Source organism: Engystomops pustulosus, chromosome 4 (genome assembly GCF_040894005.1).
Source record: "Engystomops pustulosus chromosome 4, aEngPut4.maternal, whole genome shotgun sequence".
Lineage (NCBI taxonomy): Eukaryota > Metazoa > Chordata > Amphibia > Anura > Leptodactylidae > Engystomops > Engystomops pustulosus.
In genome coordinates, this window is record NC_092414.1 from 166,801,947 (window position 1) to 166,822,666 (window position 20,720).

The 20,720-nt window shown below is 39.7% G+C and overlaps 1 protein-coding gene across 4 annotated transcripts in view; it reads right to left on the reverse strand.

Annotated features, from left to right (window-relative positions):
- Positions 1–20,720, reverse strand: part of RHCG (Rh family C glycoprotein) — a 105,549-nt gene that overhangs the window by 15,921 nt on the left and 68,908 nt on the right. For all 4 annotated transcript variants that reach the window (XM_072148497.1, XM_072148495.1, XM_072148494.1 and 1 more), the window contains exons 2-3: positions 9,168–9,354; positions 573–723 (exon numbers count right to left, since the gene is read on the reverse strand). In XM_072148497.1, coding sequence (XP_072004598.1) covers positions 573–723; positions 9,168–9,354 — 338 coding nt within the window. The remainder of the gene's footprint in view (positions 1–572; positions 724–9,167; positions 9,355–20,720) is intronic.

A 20,720-nucleotide genomic window follows, 5' to 3' on the forward strand; every position in this document is an offset into this window, starting at 1 on the left:
ATTGAATGGAGAGGGATTTGATTTTGCAATACTAGATTTAACCCTGCATTGGCAGAGGTGTTGTAGTAGCAAGACGAACAAATTGGTGAACAACCTGTACATATGTTCCCCTGCGGTTGTGTGAATGAGCCCTGCTATAGAGAGACTGCCTAGGAGAAAAATACTGGAAAATGAAGATTGCAAGTCAGTATCCCCCTCTTGTTTGTATATGCACTGAATGTAAAGATTGTTGAACTGTTGGGTATGCTTTAAACAAATGTGTGAAAGAGAACCTATGATTGCCAAATGTAATTAATAAGAAAACATTGTACATCTGGCTGACAAGGTGCCAAGAATTATTAATTTGTATATGAGAAACATGCAGCGTTCCAAGTGACACATCGTATAATTGCAAGTTTTACAATGGGTTCATCTTTTCTCCACCTAAAAGAAACTGCAATTTGATGTTGTCATTATTTTTAGGGAGTGGGTTATCCTGTAATGGTAACACCACAAGGTACCGGAAAAACTTTGACATAACACAGAAACACTACTACACAGATATACACAAATACAATAGATATGTTTCTTACGTGAAGCTTATTAAGAAGAATGTATTCATTCACAGCAAAGAGGGTGACTTGGAAGAGAGTCATTAACAGCACTTGCACAGGGCTAACTTTACCCAGAACTCCTCCGAATGCAATGCATACAGATGCCACACAGAAGTCAGCATTTATTAGGCTGAAAGAGATTAAAATAAATTCCAATTATAAAATAAATCAGTTTTTGTTTTCCTGTTTTTTGTTTTACTTTTTGATTGAGAACAATTACAATCTTAGGTACCGTATATATACTCGAGTATAAGCCGACCCCTAATTTTACCCCAAAACTGGAAAAACCTATTGACTCGAGCAAAAGCCAAGGGTGGGAAATGCATTGGTCCCACCCTCCCCAGTATATAGCCTGCAAGACCCCTATAATATATAGCCAGACAGCCCCCAGTAGTATACAGCCTGCCAGCCCCCAGTAGTATACAGCCTGCCAGCCCCCTCTAATATATAGCCTGCCAGTACTCTCTAATATACAGCCAGCCCGCAGTAGTAAATAGCCTGCCAGCCCATAAAAAAATAAACTCCCATTCCAACGGCCTGGGCAGCTCCACTTCCATCTTCATGTCTGCGGCAGGTCCATGGCAGCTCCATCTGCACCGCCTCTTCTTTCTTCAGGCCAGCGCCAGGACCGCGTCATCTCTGTGTGTAGGGGCCGGCCTGAAGAAAGAAGAGGCGCCGCAGACAGAGCTGCCGCTGTCCTGTCGCAAACATAAAGATGGAAGGGGAGCTGCCCAGGCTGTCGGAATGGTGAGTACTGAGCTTATTATTTTTTTATATACCTGAGTATAAGCCGAGTGAGGAATTTTCAGCACAAAAATTGTGCTGAAAAACTCGGCATAGGTAGTTACTACATTCAGGTAACTGCAAACAAATGCACAGGTAAAATAAATACGGTAATTTTAATTTATACCATTTCAGTCCATTTTAATTTATACCATTCATGGGTCTGTCGGACCCCTCAACGCTCCTTCAGATTAATGGAGCAGACAGCCACGCATGACCGTTCTGCACTCACCGATCTCTGTCAAATCCATAGAGGTTAAAGGAGCAGAATGGTCATGCACGGCCGTCTTCTCCATTAGTCTGAGGAGCGTCGAGGGGTCCAACGGACCCCCACTGATCAGCATGTTAGGCCCTATCCCGTGGATAGGGTCTAACTTTGCTTTGTGGGAAAACCCCTTTAAATAATGAGAAGCTTGAACACACACAGACAGAAAGGAATGTTCTGGAGAAAAAAAGATTATAGGTTATGCCCAATTTGTGTGCTCTGAATAGTTATTTAATAGAGTAATACTAAGGTTGTATTTGGGGTGCTCTTTGAAATGTATAAAATCTTATGTGATTTAAGTAGTTTGCTACTTGGGGATGCCTAAATAATACAGGTAGACAATGGTGGAGAATTTTACCCACATGGCCTTAATGGAAGATAAATCTTTACTACCCAAGACAGACCAACATTTATAGCTCAAGGACAACCATTTTTAGCTCCACAGAGATCCTGTCTGAACCCTGGTATGGCGCACCCGTGTGTACAGTATATACAATAGGCCAGTAATACTTCCACCACATGGGGTCAAGGGTGCCCATTAATAACTGGTTTTCAGTAATTTCCCACAGTTTTGTGATGCTATTTCCTCTGTTTAGCTTTTACACATGAAGCACATTAAGTAAACTTCTAGCCAAAATTCCCATTACAACCATTGGTCACAGAGCCAAAATACACAGTGCAAAATGACTTGTAGATATACCACACATTTCAGTAGACTTCTGCTACATATACCAGTAGCCAAAGGAGTGATTCAGTTCAAACATAATAGCTAAATATCTAATTAATTCACTTAACTTAATGTTAATATTGCAACGTGTGAAGTCTCCTTTTCCTTAAACCCTTCGTTGAGTGGTGAGATGTTATCTTCTATACACAGCCATAATTACACATTAATCACCATATTCACCTCACCTGAGAACTAACTGTAAAGAAGCCGCTCTGAAGTCCTCTGAGTATGTTCTGTACATTTGTATATGTGATAAGCATATGCTAATAGGATTATAAATCTCCCAAATTGTGTAATATATTGCACATTAATCCTTTTCTAATTGTCATTTTACTGGGTCACACGACCTAAAAGATATTTCGTGAAACAACAACTATAGACTTTTAAAACTTGATTTTCAAAAAACAGTGAAGTGAAAATTTCCTGAGGGGAAAAGTGACCAATCAGGTTGTCAACTGTGACCTTGGGACTCTGGGAACATCATCACAGAGACATTTTATTGAAGTCAAAAGTCAAGGTTTTTGTCAGGTTGTTGAGCAACTAGTGTAACAGACTACAAAGTGACAGTGAGTCCATAGAAGGGTCTGAACTACAGATTTTTACACAGTATAAGGCTACATTCACACGAACGTATGGGGGACGTGTAAACGGCCGATGTATATACGGTGTCCCTATCCATCGCAATGGCATCACGGTGCCGTACGTGAGGCACCGCACCGTTCTGTACCCTGTAGAAAGATAGGACATGTCCTATCTTTCAATGGAATACGGTGCCGGGCTCTATGTTAGGCTATGGAGAGGGGCAGGTTGTAAGCGGCGCTCTCCCCCTCCTCCTCTCTCCGTCACTGCTGTGTGCCCGCCGTGTGCCCGCCGTGTTATGGTACGGCGGGCAACGGCAGTATGAATGTAGCCTAAGGCCTACCGTGTGCTGCACGTACAGTGCCGTGAGGCCATTGCGATGTAAGGGGGACGTATATATACAGTATATAAGTCGGCTGTGTATACCTCCCCCATACGTTCGTGTGAATGTAGCCTAACTATGACATTTGTCCTCACTTTTCCCAAGAAATGAAATGTCTGAATACTCACACAACTACCTGTAACACTTTACTTTACATGTTAAAGAGAAGAACCTTCGAGAAAAGTGAATAGCAACTGACCCTACAATTTCATCTCACCTAAATTCTACAAATTCTTCTAAAGTTTCCCACCTGTCATACGACGTTTATAATGCTTCTCATAAGCTTAAGGCGGAAGCTTTAATTCTGCAGAGCCCAAGTTTGACAGCTACTTCTGTCAACTCCCTATAGCCAGGGCCAAAGGAACTGCCATAGGCATGAAGCCTGTATAATCCCCAATATATTACCATATACACCAATATATCATGATTCACCACTTTATGTAAAATTATACTGATTTTGGACCATTGTTAACAAAGATGAAGAACTATAAAACAATTGAAAAAAATCAAACTTTTTCTGTCTATTTACTAATCTATGTCATACTGTATATAATCCATGAAAGCTCTCATCTTCACTGTAAGACCATGGTCTTATTCCTTACTTCTATTATCTGTGCTCGTATAAAATATGAACCCTTGTGTCCTCCTGATGAGTTTTAAGACCATGGTCTTATTGTTTAATTCTATATTATCTGTACTCTCGTGTGTCTACTACCCTTTGATATTCTCTGACCTTTGAGTTTAACTCCATTCCTATAGAGAGTTCCTTTCTGCCATAACATGCACCTTAAAGGGGTATTCCCATCTGGGCATTTACATTTAATTAAATTCATTTGCCATAAGTAAACATATCTTCAATTGGATGTTAATTAAAAAAATGTTCCTGTGTGAAGATAATTTCGTATAAATATAGCCATATTGTCCCTTAGAAACCAGAAAGCTTGCGTATGACCACGTCACACTTTAGCTGCGGTGGCCAGACATGCCCTATAAAGTCCTGCCGGACCACCTGGTTTAAGCGATCATTACCACAGGGTGGCTGTGCGACATGTAGTAACTCCCGGACATTTTATATACAATAACCTTTTGTTTCTTTGTGCACTCAATCTATCAGAGGTGGCCGTATCCGAGGAAGCCATCTTGTTTCTAAGGGACAACATGGCTACATTTATGAGAAATTATCTTCACACAGGAATATTTTTTTTAATAACATCTAATTGAAGAAATGTTTACATATGGCAGATTAATGAAACTGAATGCGAGTGTCCAGATGAGAATACCACTTTAAGCTTTAGAAGACTCTTACCGTCTGACTTTGTTATGTAGTGGAGGAAGTTAATGACTAAGTTCATTAGATTTATAATGTATTTGGTTGGTGTTGCATCATCCAGATGAATTGAATTGCAATGAGTCTACCATGTGCTGCCTCTCTGACTCCATATAGAGTACAGTAGATTTTTTGGTTTTTGTGACATAAAAATAACACATATAAACTGAGGTAATGCCTTAGTCAAAATGTCATTTCACATCTAATTTCATTGCTGAGAATCAGAATGGAGAATTAAGCCTCTGCAACGCAAAAGTTGAGTTTCACCTCCGACTTCAGCAAAAGTCCAAGATTTCATCTAGTTTCCGATATTTGTGTGATGGTTGAGGGATTATCCCTGGGGTAAATCCTGCACTCATCACACTTTGGTTGCAGTAAACCTAAGTAAGTAACATTACACAACCAATTTTAGCGCAGATACAAAAAGTTAAAATTAACATAGGCAGCATTGTTATACTGCAAATTTGTAGAAATAACATATGGATGTCCTCTATAAGCATAAAACAACATTTGTGACTTCACATAACTACAGGCTGAGTATCAAAACGGAATTCATTGCATTAGTTAATTAGTTAATTAGTTCTGTATTGTCTTGCTGGTTTAGTTAACATGATAAAATCTATGTAACTAATTGTTCCCTTTCTGTACCTTCACCATTGTAAGATAATTTAGCAAATTTTTGGTGAGCTGAAAAAACTATTGAAATTAAGATTATGGAGCAAAAAGATATTAAAATATTTCTAACCAGTAGTATAATCACTATTAACCAATAACTAAAAACCTTGACACCTTCAATGTAAATTTTAGTAATTGGCACTCCCAAGATCATTAGATCAATAGATTGGCAACTATAACTCTAGGGCCAACTCCATTGTGGTCAAAAATCAGAAAAATGGCAAAGCTTATAAAACAAAATATACTTTGCATTCCCTAGATGGCAATATAACTGAGAGGTCCCTGGGGAGGTTCCTTTGTGGTAGGTGGATGGCCAGTTGTAGGTTTTGCACTGAGGTCTAGAAATTTTTAATTCTGACAAAGAACTATTCTAGTTGACTAGTGGAAAACTATTCCAAAAAAGGGAATTGGTAGAGCATGAGTTAAATGAAATGCTGAAGCTGGCATAAACAGGATCCATTTTCATATTAATTTAGATATTCTGGAAAAACAAAGTTGAAAGAGTACAAAAATGACATGGAGACAAGAGAGCACATCAAGAATCAGGGTAACTCAGGTTTTACTGTCTCAATATTGGGACAAAGTGATGTAGCGGTAATCTGATTGTTCTAATACATGCAGTCCTTGTATTTATATAGAGATATGAAACTCAAACTGAAAACACAAGTGTCTGCACTAGGGAACATGACTACGTGTCACACTGCACCTTCAGCATTAGATACCAATCAACATCATTAGGAGATTAGATTTTAATATGAATGGAACTGACTTTTGCTTCTGCTGTGGTTGAAGAATTTACCTGACCTCCAAAGAAGATATAACCTGTAAACTCTGGGTCACTAGAAACTACAATCTCACAGTCTACAGAGCATGTACAGTACCTAATATGAATTTGTCGGTAAAATGACTTTCCTCCTTTGCATAAAAGCTGTTTTGGATGCATAAATCAGATGCAAAATTGAACGTACTATCTATTCTAGTCCTTGTCTATTAACTTTTAAACTTTTCTACAGTCATACCAAGTTAGCTAACTTGCTGATCAGTGGGGGTCTCTATGTGGAGTCTATATCTCTGTTCATGTTACTGACGGAGATAACCGAGCACCATTGTCGGCCATCTCTGTCAGCATCGGTAAGCAGGTTAGCTAACTTGGTATAACTGGAGAACCCCTAAGTTTAAACCTAGAATTACGCATCTCTAAACTTTTCAAGTGAGGATCAGCTGTCTCACCCTGTCTAGTGGTGGCTTAATAAGGGCCATTTACTGATATAGCATTGTGGATTATTTCAAACCACATTCATGATGCATCAAGAGCTTTGCAATGCTGGTTTGTAAGTTTGTATCATGTCAAGTATTTCTAAAGGTTTTACAATTTGTTTTGGATAGGCTCACAGTGGTGGGCAGGCCTTCAAAAAAAACCACCACAAAAAACCTCTTCTTTGGCAGTTTATTTCAGTGAATTATTTTTCTGCCGAACACTGCACTGAATGCAATAGCTTTTAATGGCTCATTTCCCACAGACACTATCCATTAATAAGTAGAGAACGCCCTAGTCAGATCCATTTTTAATGATTCACTCATAGTCCATGAATAACGGATGCCAGACTGAAGCAAAAATCTGTTTTTCCCAACCAGTTTTGCCCTCGTTTGTGTGCAGGTAGTATAGTACAGACACTGAGTTCACTGAACACCAAATCTATCTCTATGTCCTACTGCTTACGGTAGTCTGGGCAATTAGGTACGACAGCTGGGGAGGGGTTAAGTCTTAGGGCGCACTATCCTTGTCTGTCCTTTCTGTCCATCTAGGACGTTCCCTAACCCTTCATAACAATTCCTTCATGAGATCTTATTATTAGAATAAAACACAGAACAATCCATCTTATTTTGGAAGGATTTTGCATATTCTGAGCCAACTTCATTTTGGACCAAGTTTCTTAGGAATAATGTTTCATTAGGAAATAGGTATAGATTGCATACGCCAAATACTGCCAACATGTTGAAATAGAATTCTGGGCCAAAGTAAGTTAACTAATAAAAAAAATTAGTCTAAACCAGGGGTGCACAATGAGCCGCAATGTCATACCGCTCAACTTTAAGGGGCTGCACTGGTACTCTAGACAGTACACAGTACAGCACAAATGCCACCCCAGAAACCACTAGTGCATGATACTACATTTGTACAATAACTAATACTGGAAACTCCCGGAGCAGACCTATAATGCTAGAAACCCCCAGAGGAGACCTATAATACTGGAGACCCTCCAGAGAAGACCTCCAAACCAGCCTCAGAAGTCACAGCAGAGCAGGAGATACCGGGACTGGTGAGCACTTGTCTTACGTGCTCACCACTTCATAGCCTAGCGCTCATTGGGCGCTCCGGGGTGCAGCATATAGGGGAGCGGATACGACCCTGGTCTACAAATTTATCATCTAAGGTCAGATGACCTAATTTATGCTGTGTTTAATTAAATGTGTTTTTTAATAAAGCGTCTACGTGAAAATTCTCCCATTAACCTACATGTTTGTATGTAAATTAATAAGATATACCTGCATATTAATTCTTTTTTTTTAGATATGAGGGGTGTCGCCAGTGGCGTTACTTGAAACTGATGGGCCCTAGTGCAAAGTCTGTGTAAACTATGGTTTATAGTACTAGTCTTCTCACATCGGAAAGTGATCCCTTATGGGCCCCTTAAACCTCACGCACCCTTTGCACCCCCTCAAGTTACGCCCCTGCCTGGAAGGGAATATTTTCTTCTTACTGGGCAGCAGGAGGTACCAACAAGTAACTACTGTCTCTGGTAAGATGGTTATATAAAGTGTTTATACGGTGACCCAGATTTGTCTTGGATGTATCACAAGTAGGTTTAGTTCTAGGATATTACAAAACATGTTGTCAAAGGACAAACTTGGTTCTGCAGCATTTCATCTGCTGAAATTAAAGCTATATAACAAAGTACTGTACATAAACTGCATCATAACAGATCCAATAGAAACCAACAATATCTTGTACCTATTGATGGTGTTTTTACAAAACATATCCTTCTGCTGATAATAATTCATTGAACTCACAAAAACTCCAGCTTGCACATTAAAAATCAATGTCAAGAAGTCATGTATTATAGAGTAAAATGTTAACGTTTCTATAAAACAAGCAAGGTTAAACTAGGAATTCTTGTTAAGGTTATTGATTAATCCAGACGACCCCTGCAAAGAGATCACAATGTTTAGGTATAACACATTGGGTAATGCCAGCATAGATTAAAACTTCAGTTTTTATTGTTGTTTACAGTATTTAGGAAGTTAAACGTGCAGTTAAAAATGAATGGAATGTGTTTCGCTCTTGGACAGACAACGTAAGATAATAGTGAAAAAGAACACAGCTCTATGGCCGATTTCATGCATCCGTGTTCTGTCCGTGGTCTGATGCAGATTCAATAATAAGAACTAAACTCAAAGCATTATAATGCGGTGAGTTCTGGAATGGCTGGAAAGTTACTGTGCAAATCTCATATATTTATATGAGACCAGTACAATAGCTCTCCGACTATTCTGCAGCTCATTGCATTAGAAGCGACTATGAAGTGACTTCAGCTCACACAGTCATGTTTATTACCCATAGAATGTGAAATAGTTGCAATATGTAATTTTTCTCACATGCGGTGAATTTGTGTTACCATATTGGCAAAGGCATATAGGCTTTGATAAGTGGGAACCTGGTCATACAAATACTGGTGTAGAGAGAGAAAACACAAGAGTCATAGAAAATCTCTTTCTCTTATTATATACCATGTAGTTATTGGGATAGACAGAATGGACCACACAGGCCTGCTCACCTTGTTACGGTGATATAAATTTTGCCTCCTACAAATGAGTGGAACCATCCCTGCATAAGAATAGCCCATTGTATTCCAAATGCCGCCAACAAGAAGTTAAACCCAACACTGCCGAAACCGTACATCTTCAAGAAAGTCATTAGGAAGCCAAAGCCAACAAAGATCATGACATGGACATCCTGGAAACCTACAAAGAAAACAGAACAGTAGTGTTTTATTATATTTTCTATAACTAGATGTTAATACAATATAGAATCAGGAGGCAGGGGATGGTCAGGATGGTCGCTGGTGTATGAGTAACCCCAGAGGCAGTTTATCAAACCACTCAAGATTGTAACCCTCGCGTCATAGACCAGCACTAGTGAATATGAGAATATGTTGTATTTCGTTTCCTCTGGCAGTCCCATAAAAGTGAATGGGATTATCAACTAGCATGTTTATCAGAGCTTTATCGACAAAGGGACCTTTGTTCTCATGATTAGTTGAGGTCCTAGGGATTGTATCCCCTATTTATCAGATGTTCATCTGCTTTAAGTTTACATTAACAAGATTCACCCTACTAAAGTGCCTACTTATGAAGTGACAAGTCAAACACTAGATAGGCTTAGCAATTGATAATCTAAAAGGTTGCATGACAATTCTAGATTTTGGTTACAGGGTGCTTAAAGGAATATTCCAGTAGCATGATATATGTCTTATTTTAAAAAGGTTTGCCCTGTGAAAAAAATTCTCAAATTTCAATCCCCTAGTGATGTTTACACAATAAAGATAATTTTAAACCCCTTTCGTTACATTTTTACTCATTTTATTGCTTTTTAAGCTCATATAACTCAGTGATGGTCAGTGTAAAAGTGTGGATGGGGACAGACACGTCATATTTTCTCTAGTTCAATGTGCCAACAATGTGGTTTGATTATCGGGGCGCAGGTTTATATACACTTTAATTTATCTCCAGAACATACAAGTGAGTATCTGACACATAGAAAGAGAGATGAGACAGATCAGAGATGAGAGATGATGAGATCCATGAGATGCATATTACACATGACATTCTCAGCTCTACTATCACAGCCATTACATACAAAGCTCTGCTATGTGCCTCCCTCCCCTGGATAAAGATCTTATCTGCCTTTAACTTTTACTCTCCTCGCGATGATGCTATTGTTTGCCGGCATGAAGTCGGTATGTGTATGTAAGCTCATCCTGGAATACAAGGGTGAGGGCTAGTCAGTCTGCTGACCCTAAAGATCCATGATCAGGTCCAAAGGCAACCAAAATTGTGTACACCAGGACTGATAAAGACAGGTTGGAATTATATCTGTGAAATGCTGTATTTTTGTTAATAGCAGTGAATTAGAGAATGTGTTATTTTGTTATCCTGAGTATATTTTAGAAAATTGTATTTGTGGGAATAACCCTTTAACGTCAAGCACCATTATTCATGGACTCATGCACATGGCTGTGAAATCCATGGACTCATGTACAAGATGACTGCCTGACCTGCAAAAGATAAAGCAGATCCTATTCCTTCCCATCTCTGTGGCCTTGGCAGTGTTCTTATTTTGTCATTGACATGTGAAAGATTGCTGCAAACAAGGGGTTACAGTAAAGTGTCCACAAAAAGAGGCAATGGTAAGTTGGTAACTACAATATTGGTGCGGTTAGTCCTGTTAACCCCCCGGAGCAAGTCAGTAGATAGAGAATGGAGTATGTGGCACAAATAGGACTTCCCTCCAAATAAATGCAATCTCAAACACAGTTAGGGACAAGAGTGGTGTTTTTTCTACTACCTGGTCTCAAAGTTTAAAGTTTACTATATTTAATTTATTCTGTTCCTATCTATATATTGTATCTTGCAAATCTTGAAAATACATGCAGAGTTACCAATTCTGGGTTTAGATTTAGATTTGTAAACAAACATGGCCGCCGGAGCAGCGCTGGACTCAGTTCCGGCTGGACCCGACAACCTTCCGGCCCCCATACACAATGCTGTGTATAGGGACGGATAGGCGTGCCCGTCCACGGCCGACCGGAAGCTGAATCCAGCGCTGCTCCGGCGGCCATGTTTGTTTACATGGCGCCCGGACCGGAGTGACAGCAGCGCTGGATACGGGAGGGCACCGGGAGGTAAGTACATCTTTATTTTTTTTAAGCAGCCCTGTCCCGGCCACTTTTAGCTTTTTTTCAAGAACTCGGACAACCCCTTTAAAGGCAGAACAGATGGTACTTTTCCAAACTTTTTAAGCTGTGCTAGTTTGGGCTGTGAAAACTGCATCAGAAAACCTAAACACAAAAATAAACCCAAAAAGATTTTCTACATTACCTGCATGTCACACAGCTGGTACATGTAAACTAAAGCTGCACATAACCTGCAAGGTGAACTGAAGGTGACAATGGAACTTAATCCTTTCTCACTCTAATTTCTGATAATAATCAAGCATATTTGGGTTAAGCACAACATAAGTAGTTAGATATTAAATCATTAAACTCAATTCAATTACACCTATGACCCTGTATACAGAGAGAGGGCTCTTTCACATTTGCTTTGTTTTTCACGTCCGTGGTTCAATGATTTCCACTGATGCCTCACAAAGCCATTGTTTTCAAGGGGTGTTTTCAAGAGGCTTTTATTTTTATTGATCCGTTTTCCGTGGAAAAACTAATGAAACTTCCAGCTTGTCACTGATGAGGCTGAAAATCCAGGTGTGATGTTTTCAAAGCAACGTTAAACCTTTATTTTTTTGGCGGACACGGAGACAAAATAGAAGAAATACGCAGACACAACGCAAGACAAAAGGCAAAGGATGCGCAGCAGAAGCTGAGCACCAACGCCAATGTGAAAGAGCCCTAACAGGTTAGTAACAAATAAAAAGTGGCACAAGAGGCAAATAAATGAATCAAAAAAATGTTTTATTCATATACGTAAAAGATGTGAATCATTGAAATCAATTAAGGAAATAGATGATTGGACAAAGCCAAACAATGAATTGTAATTAAAATGTTATAGAGCAGGAGGAGCTGAGTGAATGGGTGGGAAAAGATTTAGTACAACCTGTAACTTAATAAATTGAAATCTAAACTGTTTGCGTTCAGAGGCAGCTGTCAGTCACTGATAGGATCGGCTCCTTCATGTAATAGCAGATGATGACAAATAAGACAAGTTTTCCATAGAATGATATATCTTATATATATATATGTGCTTAGCTCTCCTTGCTCTACAAGATGTTGCCTGCAGATAGCAAACTAAAATGTGGCAGATTAATCAAGCTGTCTGAAAGTCAGAATATTTCTAGTAGCCCATGGCAACCAATCAAAAGCTCAGCTTTCATTTTACCAGTGCTCATGAATATTTTAAAGGGGAGCTTTGATTGGTTACCATAAGAAACTAGAACTATTCTGACTTTCAGACAGCTTGGTAAATCTGCCCCAATGTGCTCAGTTCCTCATGCTCTATAATATGCTTGCTGCAGATAGAACATTATGTACAATCTGCTCAGCTACTTCTGCTCTATAACATGCTGCCTGCAGAGAGGACACATTATACAACTTGCTCAGCTACTGCTCTATAACATGCTGCGTGCAGATAACACAATGGGGCACATTTACTTACCCGGTCCGTTCGCGATCCAGCGGCGTGTTCTCTGCGGTGGATTCGGGTCCGGCCGGGATTCACTATGGTAGTTCCTCCGCCGTCCACCAGGTGGTGCTGCTGCGCTGAAGTTCCCCGGAGGCGCGCTGGAATGCCCTGAAATTCACCGGCCTATACCTGGTGAAGGTAAGTGTAATTTTCGCTACACATTTTTTGTCTTAAATGCGGCGTTTTTTCCGAATCCGTCGGGTTTTCGTTCGGCCATGCCCCCCGATTTCCGTCGCGTGCATGCCAGCGCCGATGCGCCACAATCCGATCGCGTGCGCCAAAATCCCAGGGCAATTCAGGTACAATCGGCGCAAATCGGAAATATTCGGGTAACACGTCGGGAAAACGCGAACGGGCCCTTAGTAAATGACCCCCATTATGTACTATCTGCTCAGCTACTTCTACTCTATAACATGCTGCCTGCAGATAAGACATTGGGGCACATTTACTTCCCCGGTACTCAAGAGTTCATAAAGTGCATTGTCCGACGATCATGCACTGTGCACCCGATATCCTGCATGTGTCGCTTCCCCACTCCCCCCAATTGCGACACAATTTAATCTGATTGCCTGCGATACAATCCCCCGTTAAATACCTGTCACAGCCGCGCAAAACTGAAAACTGAGGACCCGGAGGAAACCCACACAAACATGGAGAGAACATACAAACTCTTTACAGATGTTGACCTGAGAGCCCAGGACCCCAGTGCTGCAAGGCAGAAGTGCTACCCAGTCAGCCACCATTATGTACAATCTGCTCAGCTCCTCCTGCTCTATAACATGATGCTATATACAATGGGGGTCATTTACTAAGGGCCCGATTCGCGTTTTCCCGACGTGTTACCCGAATATTTCCGATTTGCGCCGATTTCCCCTGAATTGCCCAGGGATTTTGGCGCACGCGATCGGATTGTGGCGCATCGGCACCGGCATGCGCGTGACGGAAATTGGAGGACGTGGCCGAACGAAAACCCGACGGATTCGGAAAAACCGCTGCATTTAAAAACGGAAAATGTGCCGCTGGACTCGCGCTTACCTTCACTCAGCCGGCCTCGGTGAATTCCTGCGTGTTCAGATGCTTTTCAGCACAGCAGCGCCACCTGGTGGACGTCGGAGGAACTACCTTAATAAATCCCGGCCGGACCCGAATCCAGTGCAGAGAACGCACCACTGGATCGCGAATGGACCGGGTAAGTAAATCTGCCCCAATGTGCTCAGTTTCTCCTCGTCTATAACATGCTGCCTCTAAATTACATTTTGTTTTCCATATGGCAGTTTCCCAATAGTTGTGATCCAATCTCCAGGAGGCCATGATATAAAACCCTTTAACCCGTTTTACAGGTTTGGTCTTTTGTTTTCTCTGATTCTATGGTTTGAAGGATTTAATTGTTTTAGCTTAATAAATCTGCTGGCCATGGTAGAGGATGTCAGAGCAGACAGTGCACGGCAGCTGGATTATATAGAAATGGGAAAAGGTGGCCTGTTCTATGCAGTTTTGTTGTAGATGGTTGCTTGTCCTTGTAAAGGAGTTTTACCTAATAGCGATGGTCTCTTCAAGCTACTGGGGCACATTTATTTACCCGTCTGATGGAGTCCACAGAAAGTGCATTGTTCTGACGATCATGCACTCTGCCGCGATTCACTAAGATTGTGCGCCCGATATCCTGCATGTGACGCTTCCCCGCTCAGATCCAACATCGTTCCCCATCTACTTCTTCCTGGTGCAAGTGCATTGTCTTGTGACACAATTTGAAAGTTAAATCACGCGCCGAGTTGCACAAACTGTACTCAGATGTGGCGCTTTTTGTGAAAGAAAGCAGCTATGCCAAATGCCACACAGAATATTTAAAGGGAGGAGAGTGTGTGAGGGGACTGGATACATAGAGGCAATCAGCACGTGACAGGTATCATTGATATAGGGGTGGATGTTTCATGCACTGGTGCATGATATGCCAGTAAAGTGTGTGATACACCCAGTATGGCCAGTGTTGTGGTGAGATGCAATCTAAGAGGGGCAATGTGCAGTGATGGGAGTTTATGGTAACAGGGCAGGACAATCTGTTCGATCATCACTAGGAGCAGAGAATAAGCTGTTACTGAGAACTGAGGGCTCATGGGAGTCGTAGTATCCTGTATCAGCCGTCTTGAAGAAAACTTTAGAAAGCCCATAACATTTTGTGAATCATTAAAGCAAACTATTTAAACTCCATATTGTGATTAATGACATTGAATTTTGTTGTATTCGTTTATTTATAGCATTTCAAGTTTTAGTATCAGGAGTTCCTATTCCTGGAATACCCCAAAGTACTGGTGATATCAGGAAAATTGAAAAAAGACTATCTACATTGTTAGATGTGAGATAGTCTTTGATGCTCAAAACATTCTAGTAGTGTCTAGAAATTTATACTAACCTTGACAATTAAAGAAAAAGGGGGTGTTTTGCAACCAGACAAGACAAATATCACTGATTTTCACAATTCTGTAGCATTACCAACAGATGAGATGCAGATAAAAAAAGCCTGAATGTAAGAAACTAGAATTATCAAAGTAAACTAGATAAATTTAAAAATTTTTAAATTTTCTCATTTAATTTAGCATCAAGAATATAATTAGTGGATGGTTTCTGAAGTTCGTTTTCAGGAATCCTGAAACAGTTCCTGTGGGCGAGGGTAGGGGAAAAAAAATAAACTTGCTTCAGCTCCTATGTCCCAACCTTGTAATAATCTTCTGGTAATTGGCACTTCTGGCCAGAGAGGCGACTCATGTGCAATGGAATAAAAGCTCCCAGTGCATTTCACTAAATGCAGAAAATATATTTTATGTGGTGCACTAGATTTTCCAGGGGGGGGGGGGGTATTAACCAGCTATGGTTTCTTCCAGTTCTTTAAATAATCAATCATGTCCCTATATAATAATATGACCAACACTGTAAGATATATATATATTAGGGTTAGATGTATACCCTGACTTACAAGGTCTTATAATGTACTTTATTTAGTCCTCTACACTGCCCAGAATTGCAAAAAAACTCCATATTACCTATTAAAAATGAGGAGAAAGAAGTCCCAAATGTTAATATGTTAATATATCAACAACTAATACTTCTAGAACCCATAAATGAATGTTGATCAAACGTTTTCAACGAAAGGTGGATGCAAATAGAAACTTGTTGTGTAAGATGTACATGTCCTTGAAGGCTTTGCTTATTAGTGATTGGATGGGAACAACAAAAGACAACTAAGACATCTCTACTTGTTTGAAAATAACATTTTTGTATGATAAAAACATTGAAATCTATGGAATATTTAGAAATTTGTATCTCTACCTTAGACTTATCTGTGTGGATCATAGATGTTGTAGTCTCCATATATGATTTTGTCAAAAATAGGACCAAAATATAAAAATAATTACAGCACACTGAAATTTATGTGTATATCAGAATTAAGTTCATTATTGCTTGAACTAGATTGTTAAAGCCAACACTTTCAAGTCACCCACCATGTTTTATGCGATCGTATTTACACGTGTATAAAAACTTCTTGTTATAGGATTGTCAGAGATCATTGTACAGGTACAATCTACAGGAAGTAGCATATAGCCAATACCCCAAACTAACATTTGGATTAAAGATAACTCCTATTCTTTAGGATCAGTAGCATCAGAATGAATAGCGGAGGGAGAGGGTTCCTTTGTCATCTCTAGCGATTACATTGTAAAAAACTGTTCTGAAAAGAAATCACGAGCAAAAAAAAAAAACTTTTCACAAAATGCTAAATCGTCGGGGGGGAAAAACAACAAATGCCCATCTATGAAGACATCTGACATTAATGTCATATGTACCAAACAGTAGTGTTGATTGGATCAAAGCTGCAAAGTTCCAGGTTTGTACCAAACTTTGCTGGTTCTCCCTCCCCCCAGCCAATAACGCCCGTGATTGGATATCTTTCATAAAATCGAATTTGGGCAAATTTCAACAGGCCTGCTCATCACTACCTAAAAGTCATATTACAAATTTGGTATCACTCCAAAATATATATAGAGATAGAGCAATAAAAAAGTTGTGTTCTTTAAATGTGGAAACTTAGTAGGTTTAATACTAGGCAATATTCATACAGGAGCTAGCATTATGGATTATTATTATTTTGGTCTAGCAATGTATCTTAACCTGTGAGAACCATATTCCATTTACATTTTTTAATTTGCTCACATTGCTCAACAGTTTGTGTTACTTCACATCTTTATTACTGTCTGCTGCACTCTAGTGAAGACACTAAGGTCGCTTCCACGTCTATACGATACTAAGCCTAATTATGTACTTGGCACCGCTCCCTCCTGACGGAATATTGTGCTTTTCATATGCAAATATAAAAGGTCAGAACTGAGGTGCAACAACTATGCACACATTTTAGTATTTTGAAATAGGTAAAGTGTATTTATTGCACAATAATATATAAAGCAATTACTATAGGGTGTCCCTTTATCATCCCTTACATAAGGCAATTTTAAAATCTAAACAACCACCAAGTTTGGTCCCCCTTTTGGCACTGCATGTATATTATCCTTAGGACTGAACAGTAAGGTGGACTATGGCTGCAAGCATTCGATATGGCTGTAGGGCAGTTATTCAAATGTCAAAAAAGCCCTCCTTCTCCCCTGAAGTCATTAAAATATATAAAATGCCCCAAAATACAGTATTATACATGAATTTCAGAGCTCAATTAGAGTTTGTATATAAAGTGCTTCTCAAAGCTCAATTTTAGAATTTACAAGGAACCCCTCTTTAATGAAAACATATACAACGGCCCCCAAATTATAATATTTTACCTCCTTTGAATTACTATAAAAGCTCAGTACATAAATATGATAAAACCAAGCTCAGTGCAGAAATACAGCACCACAATCAAGCTCAATACATAAATACACCTAGCATAGTAAAGATGTTTATCAACATAACTGAGCTTCACACATAAATACAGCACCATCACATGGATCCTAACAGAAATACAGCACCAGAACTGGGTTACATACAGAAATACAGCACATTAAGCAGATTGCATACAGAAATACAGCAACAGAACAATGTGTGAACATAAAGAAAGGACCAAAACATGACCCCAGACAGAAAAACAGCTTCAGAACTGGTCTCCATATAGAAATACAACACGATAAGTGGGCTCCATACAGAAATACAGGGCCAGTACAAAGCTCTGTACTTTACATGCAACAAATTCCATATAAAGTGCACCCAGTGTCCACAGTAACATTTGGGCTTACAAGTACAGGAGCATTTCTCAAGCAAAAGGTTCTCAAGCCAAAACATTGCCATGGATACTGATCACTGAAATCCTTGGAGTGCTGGAGTGCAGCACTCCAAACAATTCAAAGTGAAAAACTCAAGGTGCCTGTATTGCCATGTACCGGCTCCTAAGGACTGGACAGGCTACAGTCCTTAGGAGTCAGAATGTGCCTGGACACATGGCAATAAAGAAATGATGTTTGCAGTGCTGATGTTTTTTTTCTATTTTCATCCATTGGATAGGCCTAGTCATGGTCCTGGGTTGAAGAGAAAAAGGAAAGACAAGGGCAGCGCCCCTAGTGCAATATGAAAAATAAGAGGATTGTGTTGGGGTTGAGATATCTGCTCACCTTGAGACACCTTGTGTCTTGTGCGTAAAAACAGATATTGTAGGTCTTCCCAGTACTGGGTTGTGCCGGATTGGGAAATCACATGGAGAGTGTATTGGCAAAAACCGGGTTGGTTTAAGACACGCTGCCCATAGTTAAGTCAATTCTCCTTTTAAGGAGAATTTATTTGTATAGGAAATGGACTACGCGTTTCGGGGGTGGTCTACCCCCTTCATCAGGTCCGTAAAAACTCTATTCCCATTTACTCTCACCCACCCACTGCTTTACACATCAAAAGTAATTTTTCCATTCATTCCCATACATATATATTGATTAATCCAATTTTTCCCTTTTTTTCTATAAACTAATCTTCCATTTCAACATATTTTAGACACACTACTCCATATGAGCTCTACCACGACACATTTATTCACTTATGCATCTATTTATTAATTTATTTATTTATGTAATCAAATTTCATGTTATACCAAACATTTGTATGTATATGTATATATCTTATCGTTTTTACCTAGTGTTTTTACGGACCTGATGAGTGGGGTAGACCACACCCGAAACGCGTAGTCCTTTTCCTATATGAATATATTCTCCTTAATAAAATCTGTGTCTCATCGACTTAACTATGGGCAGCGTGTCTTAAACCAACCCGGTTTTTGCCAATACACTCTCCATGTGATGGTCCTGGGTTTGCAGCCAGCTTGAATTTTTTTATTATATATACTGCATCCCAACTCTTGCACAGTCAGTCCTTAGTACATCAGCAGCTTTCCAAAATTCTCCAGTGCCTGAGGCTGTTTTGTAGGTAGATATTTTATGCCAGAAAGCATTGGTGGATTTTTGCCATGTCGAGGTGTAGCCTGTAGTTTACACCTGCTATTATTATTTCTGTCCTATTTCCCTACTTCATTCATGCATTCTATTATTGTCAAGAATCATAAAGATATCCTAAGGCCATGCTTCCTCTACTACTTTGGGAAGAAATTCAATTACTGACTTTTTTTGCATAAACATAATTGCCTTTTTTTACAGGCTAAAACCTGCTTAAAGTTGAATCCTGCTGATACAATGAAGTCATCTGCACGTAACATGGTGCTAGATTCTGATTTTTCTGAAAATGTTCTCATCAATTTCTCATCTTTCATTCCAATAAACTGACAGGATGTAGTTGTTAATATTTTCCTTAATATGAAGGATTTGATGTTGGAGTTGGCATTGGAGTATGTTGTCTCCCTCTGGATCCACACTGGTGGTGTACAGGCAGGGGTGGTTTTAGACTGTCATGGGCCCTGGGTTGTATGAATATTATAACCCCTACAAGTTTGTAATTCACTTCCTACATATGGAACTAGAATTAAGCTTATTGAGGAATGAAGGATATGTCCCTTCTGCCTGCATTTAAACTGCAGCTTCTGACCCGTTGGAGGACCTTCAAAGGTCTTGAAATGGCTCTTGAGTACATGTGCCTTTTGAGCAGGAACAGATGTATTAGGATTTCATGGCTGAAGGTCCTTCTCAGTATAAATTTGGTGGGTAGTTTGGCTGACCATTGGCCCCCTAGAACGCTAGGGCCCTGGGCTACCGTCCAAACTGCCTATAATATAATCCACTACTGTGTACAGGGAGGTTAGATGGACTTGTCTATTTGTCAAACCTACCAACTATTAATTTTTTGTAGAATAAATAATGGCTCAGGACAATCTAAGCATTCATTTGAGCTTTTGTTTACCTAATTTTAAAAAAACTTCTAAACTGAGTTTTTTGGTGTACTGATGGGTAAAGCCTTTACAGAATTTGCATTGGCGTTGCTGTTTTGTGGGGAAGCAGAGACTCCTTCCATCATTACTATGATGCCCTGATTTCCTTTGTCTGCACCATGGTAAGTCCATGAAAACCAGTCAGTGTACGGTTTTATATATCGTAGACCCTAGTTAGATGCTTCATATCACTTTTGATCAATCCATAATATGAAGTATTTGATTCTGATATGTTTTTTTTCCACATGCAAACAATGAAAGACTAAAAGCACAAGAATGTCCTGGTGCTATCTGTTTTTTTTTTATCTGATGACACTCTGGCCCATTAATTTTAATGGTCACATGTTTTTCAAGGTTACATGTGAAGACTGTAGAAAACTCAGAGCTGGTCCTATTCCTGCCCCTGTTTGAGGCTCGAAGTCCTCTGACAGAATTCTGCATGCAGTCTATATTTGCGGATCAGGTGCAAGGTGGCAAATTTATGTGACCCTTCAAGAGGTTGGGACAAGCTACAGATATC